Here is a 17,074-nt window from a genome sequence, read left to right as displayed (position 1 = left end):
TATATTCAATGTCGGGGTTCGACTCCCCGCCATTCGATCACCAAACTGATAAAAACGACACATCTTGCGATCGATAGGCAGCTTCGACCTGCAAGTGGCATTTGTAGTAATAAGAGATAACCACTGTGGCAGCTGCGAACTGCAAGTGGCATTTTAATAAAAAAACATAAGGGAAACAAAGCAACAAAAACAAAGTGCTGTGAGTGCAATTGTGTTTCATGTGAATAAAAGTGTGTGGTGATGTGCTGTGTGCCGTTGGAAAGGCCTTGCAATAAGAAAAATGAAATTAAAAAGAGACATTGCGTTTGGCTGCCCAACGGTTCGTGGAATCGTCCTTACCCCAGTAGGCTGTAACAGGCTAAAAAGGATAATAAGGGCCTCCCGTTAAGTGCAAACTCACCCCACTTTGACGCGCGCACAATGCAACCCACACTTGTGCACGAATAAAGTTTTTGTCTAAAAGTGTATGACACTAAAAAATACCCTATAAGTAAAAAAATAAAAATACTGCGAAAAAGTAAATAAATAAAGTTGAAGAAAATAATATAATAATATAATAATAAAAAAAAAAAAAAAAAAAAAAAAAAAAAAATTCTGTTTTTTTTCTTCTTTTCAATTGCAACCTTATTTTGGTATTTCACTAATCGAACTTTATATCTTCAACAGATCTGAGAATATATACACAAGCAGACACACGCACATTTAAGAATTAAGACCACAACAACACTGGGTAAGTGACGCACTGTCTCCTCTTGGCTAAAAACAAAAAAAAAGAACAAGATAAAAAAATAAAAAAAAGAAAACAGATAAAGCAAATTAGTATTTTCGCATCATATTGTTGTATCCTTGTTGTCTTGATCTTCATTCGAAAAAAGTAATAATGTCCGTGTCCGAAAGGGAATTGTCCGAAATGAGAGAGTCTCTAGGTAGATTCGAAGCAGCTTTATCGTTGCTCACGAATCAGAACGCCGCGCAGAGGGAGGAATTGAATGAAGCTTTGGCTAAAATCAACTCCTTGGAGGGTGACCTTGCCAGGGAACGCGAATCCCGCAACCCCACGGTTGAGGAGCCGCGGCCTTTAGCTCGTCCTCGCAACATCTTTGACCTAGCGGAATGTAATAAGATTCCGGAATGTGTGAAGGATTTACAAACCTTCGAAGGAGGCATATCTGAGTTCGAGTCTTGGGCCAACAGGATCGATAGTATCCTCGCGGATTACGAGTTGATAAGGGACAAACCTCAGTATAGGGCTATAATAACCTACATTAGGCAGAAGGTGAGAGGCCCAGCAGATAAAGCTCTTACTTCTTACGGAGTACAGGACGATGACTGGCCAGAGATGAAGCGCGTACTAGCACTGCACTATGCAGATAAACGCGATCTGAGCACGCTAGAGTTTCAATTGAGCAAGATGTTCCAGGGTACCATGAGTGTAGAAGATTTCTTTAACAAGGTGAACGGCCACTTCTCTTTGATAATGGGCAAGTTGAGAAATGGCCCATACACGAGTGAAGTTTCATCCGCTTTAACGGATATTTACAGAAAGAAAGCTCTAGATGCCTTCATAGGTGGGTTGAATGGCGACCTGCCTAGATTCCTGATGGTCCACAGGCCAAAAGATCTACCGGAGGCTTATTCATTGTGCAACGAATTGCAAAATGTTTGTATGAGAGCTGGGCCAGCATTTACATCAAGGAATGTTTTCCCCGGTCATCCTAGACCGGCGGGCCCGACACCAAACAGTCCAACTTTTCGTCATCCTCGCCCTTTCCTGAATTCAGGTAATGCTGGTTACGTAATGCAACAGCATGGTTACACGAACAATAATACCCCTCCTCGACCACCGTTCACTCCGAGATACGGAGTGCAACCAACGAGACCTGCGTTGAAAATGGAATCTAACCAGTCAGGGCACTCCCAGAGGTCGAATGTGGCTGCGTCGGGCAGCGTCAAGAGAGCTCCCAGCGGTAACGCCAACCCGTTTAGGAAATCTCAACGACTTTACCACTTGGAAGCCCCCACTGATGTCCCTTGTTCATCTAATGATGAAGACACTACACAAGCTAATGGTGGACCAACCTATGAGGTGCCAGACCAATCAGCTGAAGCTAGTCTGCCCGGACACTCATCACAAGAGGATGAGTCGGATCAGACTGGTGAGCAATTGGCACAGCTAGACGAAGGGCAAGTAAATTTTATGACGAACGCCTCTCTAGCGTACCATATATAGAGTATGGTACGTGTGACGGGGCTAAGCTGCAGTTTCTAATAGACACTGGAGCCAACAAGAACTTTATTTGCCCCAGAGTAGCCACCAGTTGCACCGACTTGTCAAAACCATTTCTGGTGCACTCCGCGGGTGGCAGTATCACCGTTAAGCAACACCTGACAGGTTCCTTTTTCAGTTCAATAGGTAATAGTACTCCCCTTACTTTTTATGTACTTCCGGGTTTGCAGTCGTTTGACGGGATTATAGGCGACGACAGCCTTAGAGAGTTAAACGCAGTCATAGATAGAAAGCAGGATCTTCTCACGATAGATCCGGGGGTGAAGATTCCGCTGTTTGCCAAGAGATCGCGATCCGTGAATGTCTTATTAGATGGCATACACTCAGACGAAATACGAAAGGCACTCGATCTTCTACTAGAAGAATTCGCGGATGTATTTCGGCCTCTCACTCCAGGACGCACGGTCCAGACAGCAGTCAGAGCGGAAATACGTACCACGACTCAGGAGCCTATTTATTCCAAGATTTACCCATACCCAGCACATATGAGGGAGGAAGTAGAGAAGCAAATTAAAGAGTTGCAGAAGGAAGGAATAATCCGACCATCTAAGAGCCCTTACAATTCTCCAATTTGGGTAGTTCCCAAGAAGCCTAAACCTAACGGAGAGAAACAGTATCGCATGGTGGTTGATTTCAAACGCCTTAATGCGGTAACCATACCTAACACGTATCCCATACCTGACATTACGTCAACTTTAGCCAGTCTTGGCACGGCAAAGCATTTCACGACACTTGACCTGACTTCAGGATTTCATCAGGTGCTAATGAAAGAAACCGATATGCAGAAGACGGCATTCTCGACTCTAAATGGCAAATATGAGTTTACTCGATTGCCTTTCGGCCTGCGGAATGCCCCCGCCATATTTCAGCGCGATAGCTATGAAAGCGATAGCTATGAAAGTCACTGGAAACACTTGCGACAGATTTTCAAAACACTTCGTGAAGTGGAATTGAAAGTTAACCTCGAGAAGACACATTTCTTGTCTACTCAAGTGGAGTTCTTAGGTTACATTGTCACCTCCGACGGTATAAGGCCGGATGCCAAGAAAGTTGAAGCTATTCAGAAATTGGCGCCGCCGTCTAACGTCAAAGAACTAAAGAGTTTCCTTGGTATGACTTCCTACTATAGGAAGTTTATTCAAGATTACGCAAAGATCGCAAAGCCCCTAACCAACCTGACAAGAGGCGAAGGCGCAGGAGTCAAAGCCTCACAATCAAAGAGGGTTCCCATCGAACTTGACGAGTCATGTTTGAAGGCCTTTGAAGAGTTAAAAATTCTACTCTCATCTTCAGAGGTTTTAGCTTTCCCTGATTTTCATAAACCGTTCCATCTGACTACTGACGCGTCCAGGTATGCATTGGGTGCAGTCTTGTCTCAAGTCAAAGATGGGAAAGACAGGCCAATAGCGTACATTTCTAGGTCACTAAATAAAACCGAAGAAAACTACGCCGCCAACGAGAAAGAGATGCTGGCAATTATATGGGCTTTAGATAACCTACGTTCGTACCTCTATGGAGCCGGTTCTATTAAAATATTCACAGATCATCAGCCCCTTACATACTCTCTCGGGAGTAGGAACTATAATGCTAAATTGAAAAGGTGGAAGGCAAGAATCGAGGAGTACAATTGCGAGTTACTTTATAAACCCGGGAAGTCTAACGTAGTGGCGGACGCACTTTCTCGCCTCCCACTTCAGCTAAACGCACTAGATACAGATTCCATAGCTACAGTGCATAGCGCACTCCAGGACGCGACAGACCTCGTACCTCGTGTAGAAGCTCCTATTAACGTCTTTAGAAATCAAATAATCTTCGACTCCGATGCGAGTACTTATTCTCTTGAAACGCCATTTCCCAGCTATACTAGACATATTATTCCTCTGAATGATGACGCGAGACGATCTTTGAGAGAGATACTGAAAGAGCGTCTACGTCCGACAGTCATTAATGGAGTAAAGATTCCTGACGATCATTTACAGTCTTTTCAAGAATGTTACCAAGAGACATTTTCCCTTTTTAAAATTAGAATAGCGCAAAGGCTCGTCAAAGACATCGTTGACGAAAATGAAATTATGCTGGCTATAGAGCGGGAGCATTCCCGAGCTCATAGGAATGCGAGAGAGGTCAGACTGCAATTATTAGACAGCTGTTACTTTATGAAAATGGCTAGTCGTATTAGAGCCTTCACGGCCACTTGCCAGATTTGCAAGTATCAAAAGTATGACCGACACCCAAGCAAGCCATTCCTGCAGCCTACGCCTATACCGACTCGTCCATGCGAAATATTGCACATAGACATCTTCATGTTAGAAGGGAAGAAATATCTTAGTTGCTTGAATAAGTTTTCCAAGTTTGCTAAGCTTTTCCCTCTAGAATCGAAATCGGCGCTACATTTGCGTGAAGAACTGGTTAAGGTCCTACATTACTTCTCGGTACCAAAGATGATGGTGTCCGACAATGAGCGGGGTCTGCTATGCCCTACAGTCCTGAATTTCCTCAAAATCTTGGGCATCCAAGTCTACTACGCACCTTCACAAAAAAGTGAGGTTAACGGTCAAGTAGAAAGATTTCATTCCACATTCCTGGAGACCTATCGTTGCCTTAAGCAAGAATACCCAACCTGTACGATCAGTGAACTTGCTGATATTTCGGTCGATAGATATAATAACTCAATTCACTCTGTCACTCAGAGGAAACCTACTGACTTTTTTTTAATCGAGCCGCTACTATGGACCTACAGAAACTTGTAGAAATAAAGCATAGGGAGTATGAGGATATCCGGGGTTTGCTACAACATAAGCAAGAGATATCTAATAGCAACAAGAACAAGAATAGGTTCACACCAGTTCAGTACCAGCCTGGACAAGAGATATTTGTAAGAAACAATCAGATAAAAAGCAAGGATAAAAATCGTTTTAACAAGGAGGTAGTCGAACAAGATAACAGGGTTACGGTAAAGACGCGAACGGGTAAATTTTTTCACAAGTCCCACGTGAAAAGGTGAGGACTCTTATAAAAGTAACGTATTCTTCTGTTCTTATGCCAAGTGGAGGACACTGTGTCCTTATCAAACACTCACACCCACACGGTTCATATACGCATGCTTGCCTTTTTCCAAATAAAAGCTATATTGTTTGATTGTCAATTTCATTTAGATTTAAACAAAATTGTTAGCATTAAGCGAAAACTTTTATTGTACTACTAACTTCGTATTACTAACACAATATTCAACATTAGCATCTCATTGCTATCATTACTAACTTCAACTCGAGCGATTCGTATGTTTAAATACGACGGCCCACTGGTGACGCTAAAACAAGGCAGCGGGTGGAGAGTTGATGGGTATTTCAACTTGATCCACATGGTAAATTTAGAGGAGATAGAAGCTGCTATAGAAGCAACAAGGAATGAAGCGCGGGAACTGAACGCGGGACAGATCCGAGTCCTAGCGTTCCACCATATGGAGCAGGCACAACAGATGCTCTCGAAGCTATCGAGAGTGAGGAAAACCCGGTCAATTGACTGGCTTGGATCGGCGTGGAAATGGATTGCAGGATCGCCGGACGCTTCAGACTGGAACGCTATCCTCAACGTGCGGGATAGTCTCGTGGAAAACAACAATCAACAATATAAAATCAACGTCAAGCTCTTCGAGACATCACGGAAATCCCTGGAGGCGCTCAATACAATGATTGAGAGGGTCAACACAATTGACAACAACGATCAGGCTGCCATGATTGTTATACCCTGAACCCATTGAAAATGGGAAATCAGGGTATAATGGTTTTGTGAAAAAGTATGTAACGGGCAGAAGGAGGCGTGGCAGCCCCCACAAAGTATATATATTCTTGATCAGCGCGACGATCTGAGTCGATATAGCCCTGTCCGTCTGTCCGTCCGTCCGTATGAGTGCGTCGATCTCAGAAGTTACAAGAGCTAGAGAGCTTAAATTTGGCATGCATACTCGTGAGTACCATACGCAGTACGAGTTTGCTTTATTTTTTCGATAAATCGTCCGATAACTTTTTTATCGAGAATAATCGAAAAATTGATTTTGTTTTTTTTGGCCTAATTTGAACATTTTTAGACCTGGAGTCTTCAAATTTGCGTTGTATATAAAGTTAATCGGTACAAAGATTTTGTAATTTACAGATTTTGGATACCACGCCCCCCTCACCCCCAATTTGTAAAAGACGCATTTCAAGTACTAGAGACTTGGGCTTTGGAATGTACACACATATTTACCATATGATTACGCCCTAAAAGTTTCATTAAGATCGTATGTCTACAAAAGAAGTTATTCAACAAATAAATTCTCATAATATTGCCCACATTGCAGCGCAGCCCAAGCGCAGTCGCTGCTTACTGCGCAGTTAGCAGAGCGCAGGCTTATGCGTGCGTGTGGATGCATCTGTATGTATGTGTGCATAAAAGAAGTGCAGAATGATTAGAATATCAGCTTAGAGGGTTCAGGGTATCTCCTAGTCGAGCAGTCTCGACTGGAGCTTTCTTACTTGTTTTACATAAGGCCATGTTGCTGGAGAGTCAAGTGGGTGAGCTGAGCAGAGCTTGCCAGTTTGCGAAGGCGGGCCTAGTAAACAGTAATTTACTAGACGAGGCTGAGATACGAGCGCTACTCAAGGAAATGGACTCTTTGCCGTATCAGAGTGCCGTGGAAGCCACGGAGTTCGCGAAGCCTATCATCGTAACAAATGGCACCGCATTACTTTATGTATTGGCGCTGCCAAAGGTGGCCGCTAAGGAGTACCAGATGTTGGTCATCCGGCCAACGATCCGCGCTAACAGGCACATCGACGTTAACTTCGGAAAGTTGCTGGTGGCCCCGGACGAGACGTTCGCTATAACCAAAGACTGCCTTACAATAGGCAACACCAGCGTTTGTGCGGAGGAGCACCTGACGCCGTTGAGCGAAACGGACTGTATCCCTAGAATATTGAAGGGAGGAAACGCCGAGTGCCATTACGTGACATCCAGTCGACGCGTGGTGGAGCTACTGGAAGACGGAACCCTGTTCTTTACAAACTACAATGGAACTATATACACAGAGGGACAGAGCTACAGCCTCAATGGGACATACCTTATACAGTTCGCGAACGAGACGGTAACTGCGGACAACAAAACTTTCAGAAGCCATTCGCACACGCGCCTGATAGCCATGCCCACCGTGGTCACGAATCTGACAAGTTTGGGCTACCACCTCAACCTGGAGCTGATACACGGGTTAAGCACAAAGAACTTGAATCTACTCCAAACAATGCGAAGAAGGTTAACAATATCTTCTGCTACGGAAATCGTTACGATTTTTGTAGTGATATTTGCTATCTTCATATTTTGGAGGAAGGTCACTCATCAGCAAGCATCTCCAGAAACCGACAAAGACGTGGAATCCAATGCTACTCAAACGGAGGACATCACTGCAACCGATCATAAAGACGTTTAATCTGCGGGACGCAGATATTTAAGGGGGGAGGAGTTAACACCATCCAGTGCGCAGCACTGCCTCTCTTCCCCTACCCTCAACCTCTCAAACCAAATACCACCGCGCCTACGCTTTAATTACCCACTTGACAACTATTTATGCTGACATCTAAGCGGCTGCGCCACTTCGACCCAGCTATTGCAACACAGTTGCGATTACGCTGACGCTTGAAGCGGCGAGTCGACACCGGAAGCCAATGCGCAACTTCAGCGGTGCCTATTGGAAACCGCTTATGCTGCCAAGAGTTCAACGGCTAAGAACCGCTGATGCCGTTGTTGCTCCGCTATGACGCCAGCTGGAATAGGACGCTGACGTTCGCTGACGTTCTGCGGCTCTGCGACTGCGACTGCGACGAGCTCACCAGGCCTGGAAGAAGAACTGGGGAGCTGGCCACTGGCCAACAAAAACGGCAGTTCCAGACGACACGCGGAGTTATCAAGATCATTCTATCTCTAATCAAGAAAGACTAACGAATACTTTATTAATAAACTTATAACGTTTGATTAAAACCCTTGGGGTTCTCATTTACTTGATCATGTCCATCACAACCAGCATCCTTTAGTAAGTATTCCAAGATACGTGGTTGTCGCCCATGCGAGCAACTCAAACGAACCCAGGAATGTGAGTGTCCTTCATGAGAACGACAACACATTACTTAACATATATATAAGATGAATTATATATTTTTAAATAATATGAAAAATGAAAAGAAAAACTAGGCGCAGTGGAGTCTTACATAGGATAAAAAAACGTAAGGCCGAACTGCATAGGCTACTGTACGGACCCCAACAACTAAGTTGGGATACGTCAGTAAAATTACAGGCGGAGTTCGAATTTCTCGACTCCGAAGAAAAAAAAAAATTAAACAAAACAAATCTGCCAGCTCAGAAAAGATTAACGTTAGCAGAAATATTGAAAAACTGGCAGATAAAGTAGAGGTTGTCGAGCCACAACCCAAGAAACAGTTGCCCGTACTAAAAAGGAGGGGTCCAGCAGACTGCGAGGGCCCTCTTTTTAGTCCTTATTGCGTCTATTCATGCACAAAGGTGCGTAAATGACACAGTTGTTATTCAATGCATTTTATTACATGGCGACCGTGACAAGTGTCACCTTCGTGCCTGTTTAATACATTGTGTTAAAAACCAAAAAGACTAAAATAAGTGTGTTCTGCCCGTTGGTACTGGTACCGCAACAAAGAAGTAAGAGGCCAAGTCTGAAGATAACGCCAATCCCACAAAAAATAATTTGCGATCAAGAGCAATTCCTCAAGCAATTCCCCAGTCGAGAGATTACACTCAACACTAACTGAAATTTATCGTATAATCATAAATAAAAAGAAAGAACTAAAACTAAAGTGCGACCACGATGAGATTCTAACAGAAGCCTTCATCACGTATAATAACGCTATACATTCAGCGACTAAATATACGCCTTACGAAGTGTTTCAAGGTAGAACTCATCCATTCAACAAAAACAATAAAAACAATTAAGTCACTCTTATAAACTTAGGAAATGCTAAACTTGTCATAACACATAAGTACACATAAGTAAATATAAAAAAATTTGAAATATCTTTAGATGAACTTACCGAATCACATCTTTCAAATGAAATTGTCAATTCTATTCAGACTAAACTAAGCCAGGTAAAATAAAAATAAAATAAAAAAATTTCGTCTCTAACACCTAAGAATATAACCAGAAGAGGACTAATAAATGGTCTTGGCAATGTAATAAAAGTAGTCACAGGCAACATGGATGCCGACGACGAAAAATGAATAAACAACAAATTCAATGAATTGTCAAAAAATGAAAACAACATAATAAATAACATTAACAAACAAATTATTGTCAATAAAGAAATAGAATCTAGGTTTAAAAATATCTCCGAACATATTAATAAGGAACAAGACATAATTAATAATTTTATCAAAAACTATAGAAATAACATATTCAAAACAATAAGTGACGAACATAATGAAATCCATCTACTTCAATTTACAGAAAGAATTAACGTAAATATAGATATTCTGTATAATTAGTAATATTGTAGAAAGCGTACTGTTACCCAAACTAAATATAATACCCAAATTCATTTTAAACGAAAAAGAAATGGAAATAATTTATAACATTATTAAAGAACAACAAATTGAAATCGAATCAGATGAACACATTTATAGATTGTTAAATTTAGAAACCGAAATCAAAGACACAATTGTAAACTTTAAGATTAAGATACCAATTTTTGAAAAACACAACTATACACTATTACACAACTTACCGGACTATCAATGCCTAGAAGGCATACTATACAATCAAACTTCTACATGCAACGTCAGGGACATCGGCAACACTGAGGTCATCCAAGAGGTAGAGCCAAACCATATCCTAATCCTCAACACAAAAATACCACAATAATCCCATCATGCGATAAATCAAGAAGCATCACGGGATCGGCCATGGTCACATTTACGAACTGCTCTGTTAACATTAATGGTTTAACATATGACAATTCGGAAATCATCTACAAAGATGACATCACTTACAGAACATTGAAATCAACAACACAATAGAAGAAATAGGTCTTCAAAAGCTACATTTCCGAGCCCTAACAACACAGGAACAGATAGTCAACAACAAAGAGGCAAACATCAATAATCTAACAATAAAATACATCTTACTGTCTACACTCATAATTATCACTGCTGCCTGTTGGATTTGTAAACCAAAGAGTACCGTGTTCATCCCAAATGAAATATCTCCACTGGAATTGCCTACCTTACCTTCGTTCTGGCCATCGCTTCACACTAGGGGGGGAGGACTTACCATCTCTGCTCCCCTCGAGATGTCACCCCCGAAGCTGCCCCGCCTTTTAGCTGAGTCGGCACTTGGCTATCGTGTGGGCGATGGCGGCCAGCAATTCCGCTCCAGTTAGAAGTCAACAACTTTACATTGTGTCTACAATGTAAAGACTTCACATAGCAATAGTCCGAGTTGCAACATCAAAATTCGATGCGTCGGCATTCTGCCGACGAACAAGCTGACTTGGGTTAGAGATATGTATGAGCATTTTATTTTGTACAGTAATTCTCTGTCTTGATCTGAAGATAACAGAAAGAAGATTATTAAAATAAATTAAGCTCGTTGAACAGCCAACTTGGCGATATTGTTATTATTCAACTCTGATTAACTAATTCCGGAGGATCCAGCTACATCCTTGTCATCAAACCAGCACCCTGGAACTGGTAACTCGCGCCAATATATTAATTCTACTTGCGCTTCGACACGGTCATCCTGACCTCAACACGGCCTCGTGGAACTCTTACAGAAAAGCTTTACTCAATAAATCAATTTATTCAAAAATTATCAACCATATTTCATTCCCGTTTCTTCTCAAAAATTTGTTTATAACAACTATTTTCCATTCGTTCCATTATTTTCAATCTTATCTTCAGGCTTTAGTTTCATTCTTGAACTAACATAATTCATCTTATTTAACTTAATTCATCTTACTTTATCATTCTTTACAGTCTCATAGTTCCAACTGATCTACATCAAATTATCTTATGTGTCAGACGCCATCTGTAGTATGTTGCATGTCGTATAAGCATATATAGCATATGCTCACAGTATTGTAGTGTATACAATATATCAATGCGGACATATGCCCAACATAAGTAAGAGTATCATGCTCACAACATAGCAACACTTTGTTGCCTCTTTTATTTTATAACAGCTATACATAAGTGCCGTAATATGATCGGTCACTTATGTATAAACCGGCCTACAGCGTGGGATCTGCAACGTAAGCATTATTACGTTCTCGTCCACGCCATAGCTTAATCGCTAAAATGTATATGCCTTCTGCATGTACATACAAACATATGTACACACACATACGGCATGCTATAACTCCCATTCTGCCGCTGGCTTTAGCGACAGAATTCTTTATGTACACTTTATGTATTTTAGGCTAAGACATTTATTGAATAAAATACGGAGAGCATTCGCTGTCCAGAACTCAAACCAAAGAATACATGACTTTCAATTGAAAACGTTGTTTACACATTATCAAAACATTTGATCTTTATTTGTGTACTATGACAAATTCTTTTCACTTTTCTTATCAGCCCTTCAAGAATACTGTCTCTTTCAACCGTTCTACATTCACTCATTTCATTTCTGTCTTGATCAACCATTTCAACTTCAATCAATTCATTACTGTCGCTTTCAATAATTTCTCTTTCATTCAACACATTACTGTCTCTCTCAACAGTTTCTCAATACATTACTGTCTCTTTCAACAGCTTCTCTTTCTCTCTCTCGGGTATAGTGTCTGATATCTACCAATGTATCTTCCATGTTAGGTTCTACTACTCTCCACTTCTCTTTACTGACGTCTTTTTCAACGCCTTCAATTTCACATCTCCTTCAAATTAAAATACAAATAAAATAAAAAAAACTCATTCACATCAACATTTAAATCCAGGCAATTTTACAACAAAATATTCTTAATCTTATTTAAAAAATTGCAACTTGTTCACAATATGAACTATATCAGAATCTTTGTGCTGTTCAGCCATAAGATAATCACAAATGCATGAGAGATTTCTGTAAACATGACCCATTCTTCTACCCTCTCTGTACTGTAAATCAAATGAAAACATCTATAAATAAGCACACCATCTTTGTAAGATGTGTTACGTTTAATTCTTAATTACTATCAGTAAAAACGACAATATTTCTATATGTATATATATATATATATATATATATATATATATATATATATATATATATAATGAAAATGCTGTATAGCAGCACCCACAGTAATTGTATTTGGTAAAATGACACCAAGGACACCAAAATGAAACTCGACAAATATGTAAATGATTTTTTTTTTTTTTTCATGGGCTTTAACGAAAGATTTTAAATATTTTTGCATATTATATATTCCAGTATTACCACTGGCTTTAAACATAAAAAATGAACTACCTATGTTAGGTTCTTAGCTTAGCTTCTTAGCTTATCTCTCATCAATGAACATTCTGGAATCTCCTGGAATCTCATTCTCCGCATTCAAACATCTTCCCATTACATACGGCCCATCAGCAAATCGCATCTCAAATAAAAGCTGATGCAATTTTCACATTTTAATGAAATAACACTTGCGAAATGCCTCACACACACACACACAGCACGGAGTGCACGCGCCGACATATGCATGCTCTTATGCTCGCATATACACACCCACTGTCGCATATATATGGACACCTACGCTCGCATAAATACCCTCGCTTATACCTGTGCATATATATATATATATATATATATATATATATACTCGCACCTTAATATTATATATACCTACTCTCGTATATAGTATATGGACACCTACGATCGCACGATTATATACACTATGTTCATTTAAACCCTTCTCTCTCCTGTGTGTTAATCCAGCGATATGCATATACTTGCACTTACTTACATCTGCATACGTACATATATACGCTGCTTGGCTGCGGGGGGGCGACTCAGTCCCAGGGTACTGTCAAGAAAGTTTATTTGAAAATGGGTCACCATGGTGGGGGGATAATGATTCTGTGAATGTGGCAGGGGATAGGGGAAGAGGAAAATGGCCCCAGCCATCACTCACGTGCACCTTTCCGGGGAACCGCTGGACCTTTGCTTCCTCTCGTCGGGGATCCTCTCGTCTCTCTCTCGCTTGCTGCCCCTTCTTGCTCCCACAAATACGCCGCCGGCCTTGATTTTGTGTTTATTAATCTTTATTGTGCTGCGCTCTTCGCTTACGTTTTCAATTCAAATCTTTTCTCACTTCACTCTGTAACAATCCTCTTAAATTTTCAACTTAAGCTAACGTTCATATCCGCTCCTCTCGGCGGCCACTTATTAATTTGCACTTAAACTAAACTTTAGAACACTTCCGCTCTTCTCGGCGGTCATTACTTAACTCCCCAGACTATCGCCTCTGACCTAGGGCTGCAAATCTATCGATGGCTGTTACCGATCTATCGATGGAATTTGAATAGTCCGATGGATCGATGGCTTTTTTGCACCATCGATATATTTGTTCTCTTTGCGACATTTCACTGCAAGATTGCAATATGGACAAATTTTTGAATCCGTCAAGTAAGTAATAATAAAAAGCAATGCAAAGTAATTTTTTTGTTAATAATTATTAAATATTAAAGATAAGAGAGAAGCGACCAATGAGCCGAGCATGCCTGGTGCCGATGAGGCGAAAAAGCGAAAGAAGACATCGGAGGTATGGACACATTTTGACAAGTGCCAAAACAAAATCTTCGCCAAGTGCCGCCTTTGCGGCAAAGAATATAAAACAAGTGGCAATACTTCCAATTTGCTGGAGCATTTAAAACGTGCTCATCCAGTTAGATCAAATGAGTCATCTAATTTAAATAAAATAGATCAATTTGTAAAATGCCATGACAAATATACAATGTCATCATCAAAAAAAATTAATATATGTTTAAGATAATGAATTTATTGTTTTTGTTATTGTTTTATACTAAGAATTATGTTTGAAAAAATGAATTAAATACAATATTGTTTAAAAAAAAACACAAAAACAAACACTTTTGATAATTCAAAACATAAATTTCGAATTATTTAAATGTAAATAATATAAAAATTTGAATAGTTAAGTACTCAAATTTCATGAAATGTTCCCTTTCAGCTTTTTAAATTTTCGATGGAACCATCGATATATTCGATAGTTTTTTCCATCGATGGAGAAAATATCGAGTGGAGCCACCATCGATGGATTTGCAGCCCTACTCTGACCCACGCTCAAAGCGCTCGGCGTCGGCAGCGCAACTCTCCACCGCGAACTCACCACGCAGGGTTGCGCCGCCGATCGCCGATAACTCGCGCTTTGGGCGGCCCTTTTAAATAAATATTTTGAATTCAAATTTGCGTTTTATATAAAATTTGCGTTTTATACAAAAGAAATGATTTAACAAATAAATTCTCATAATATTGCCCACACTGCAGCGCAGCCCAAGCGCAGTCGGCAGAGCGCCTGTTTATACATGCGTGTTTATGCATTTATATATTTTCACCATATGGTTACGCTCTGAAAGTTTCATAAAGATTGTACGTCTAGAGAAATTAAATTATTCAACAAATAAATTCTTATAATGTTGCCCACACTGCAGCGCAGCCCAAGCGCAGTCGCTGCTTACTGCGCAGTTAGCAGAGCGCGTTCTAATACGTGCGTATGTTGTGTGCCGAAAAGAAGTGCAGAGTGATTATAATATCAGATTAAAGGGTTCAGGGTATCTTCTAGTCGAGCAGTCTCGACTAGAGTTTTCTTTCTTGTTTATTTTTTATTTCATTTCATCGCGCTTTTCAGCTGCTGCCGCTGATGAATTTATTGACGGCTTTTAACTAATTGTGCGTAGATATGTATATGAATATATACATACATATATATTATATATGAAAAAAATATATATCTCTCCACATTCATACATACATATGTACATATGTATATCTGTTCTTCTATTAATGCAAATACTTTGAATATTTATTAGTTAAATATTTGCACAATTCTGTTTATTTCACAATAATCGTATACCTGTTACTTGGTCAATTTCATTAGGGCCATAATTGTTCCATTCTATACTCTAATATCTGTTTCAAGTCACTCACACAGCAATGTCTCATTCGGAGACAGAGATACCAACACGCTGCCATACAGACAATTTAATTGTGTGTTTGTGATAGAGCTTGATGTGTTTTTGTCACGCAGCTCATTTGCTTTAAAGCCTGCAGCTAAAAGTTGTTTTTTTTTTCCCCCGTTCATTATACCCTGAACCCATTGAAAATGGGAAATCAGGGTATATTTCTTTTGTGACAAAGTATGTAACGGGCAGAAGGAGGCGTGGCAGACCCCATAGAGTATATATATTCTTGATCAGCACGACGAGCTGAGTCGATATAGCCCTGTCCGTCTGTCCGTCCGTTCGTCCGTATGAGTGCGTCGATCTCAGAAGTTATAAGAGCTAGAGAGCTGAAATTTGGCATGCATACTCGTGAGTACCATGCGCAGTACAAGAGTATCATATTTTTTCGATAACTCATTCGATAATTTTTTTATCGAGAATAATCGAAAAATTGATTTTATGCATGTCCACAAAAGAAATTATTCAACAAATAAATTCTCATAATATTGCCCACACTGCAGCGCAGCCCAAGCGCAGTCGCTGCTAACTGCGCAGTCAGCAGAGTGCGTGATTATTGGTGCGTGTGGATGCGTTCAGGGTATCTCCTAGTCGAGCAGTCTCGACTAGAGCCTTCTTACCTGTTTTTTGTTTTGTTTGTTCGTGTTTTTTTCGGAATGTGAGAAAAAGCTCGAGAGTCAAAAAGCTTGAGTGACTAACACTGAATGGATGGGCATATTCTGTGTTTTAGTTCAATGATTTTTGAACAGCGCACAGAGACTTTGGGGTACGCTTTCTAGCGTTGAAGAGGTGCGAAAAGAGGTGATGAGAGATATAGATTAATGCGTATATCAGCGACAGTTGGCGGCTTGTTCTGAGAAATGTGCATATAATCTCTGAGTAGATAAAATTGCTCCTCAGCTATATTATATTTGCCTAAGATAAATCTGTTTCTAGGCAGAGTTAACGCTAGGTAAATGCGGCGCAGAGCGCTCTTTATAAGACATTTTCATGTAATGGATATGCGAGTCTCTAATTGCATTTTCCAAGTCTTGCCGTGAGCCCAGAGCTCATGTGAATGACAGTGGAGTAGAGCACATAGAGTATTACTTACAATAATCTTTCATTCTTTTGGCTGCCTCAATTATTGTGGAATGCTCTAATCAATTGTCTTTGGGCTGAACATGTGCTTGCTCAGCTTTCGCTCAGAGAGAGAGAGAGAATGCTGGGTACGTGGGCATGGGCGAGGGTGAGGGCGGGGGCGGGGGCGGCTGCGTGTGCCGGCGACAACTCACCTTATGCTGGCAGCTGTTTTAAATACAACACAATCGATCGAGAGATCGCATCACACAATACACCAGATAAGAAAATATATGTGTAGGTAAAGAAAATTACGACGGGTAAATTACGTTTATATATTTCTGTTTAGTTATGGCAAGTGCACTGCCTTATCGATTAGATTAATTTTTTGAATAAAAAATAACACAGTGAAAAAATTAAACACTACAAAAAAAAGTCACGCTAGTCTTGGATGTGGGCAACCGACCGTGTCAAGCGTTTGAACAGAACTGAAACGCTGCCTCCCAG

General features: G+C 40.4%; 2 protein-coding genes across 3 annotated transcripts in view; one reads left to right on the top strand and one right to left on the bottom strand.

The window, feature by feature from the left end:
* The window catches only part of LOC108618495 (uncharacterized), a 49,361-nt gene extending 32,287 nt beyond the window's left edge, over nt 1-17,074 (bottom strand). Inside the window, exons 1-2 of one of the 2 annotated variants that reach the window (XM_089475728.1) lie at nt 16,783-17,074; nt 13,273-13,332 (exon numbers count right to left, since the gene is read on the bottom strand). The gene's annotated coding sequence lies outside the window, so the exon portion shown is untranslated. The remainder of the gene's footprint in view (nt 1-13,272; nt 13,333-16,782) is intronic. The other variant, XM_089475724.1, reaches the window with a different exon arrangement.
* Nucleotides 6,579-8,122, top strand: LOC149268009 (uncharacterized). The gene has a single exon (XM_089475729.1). It carries the CDS (start codon nt 6,819-6,821, stop codon nt 7,746-7,748), a length of 930 nt encoding a protein of 309 aa, XP_089331855.1. The 5' UTR covers nt 6,579-6,818; the 3' UTR covers nt 7,749-8,122.

This window comes from Drosophila arizonae, chromosome X (genome assembly GCF_054131065.1).
Source record: "Drosophila arizonae isolate 15081-1271.41 chromosome X, UAZ_ARI_1.0, whole genome shotgun sequence".
Lineage (NCBI taxonomy): Eukaryota > Metazoa > Arthropoda > Insecta > Diptera > Drosophilidae > Drosophila > Drosophila arizonae.
This window is presented reverse-complemented; position numbering and strand designations above follow the sequence as displayed.

What these genes read in the sequence shown, in the direction of transcription:
- LOC149268009 (XM_089475729.1), top strand. Translation starts at nt 6,819, where the DNA reads ATGTTGCTGGAGAGTCAAGTGGGTGAGCTGAGCAGAGCTTGCCAGTTT.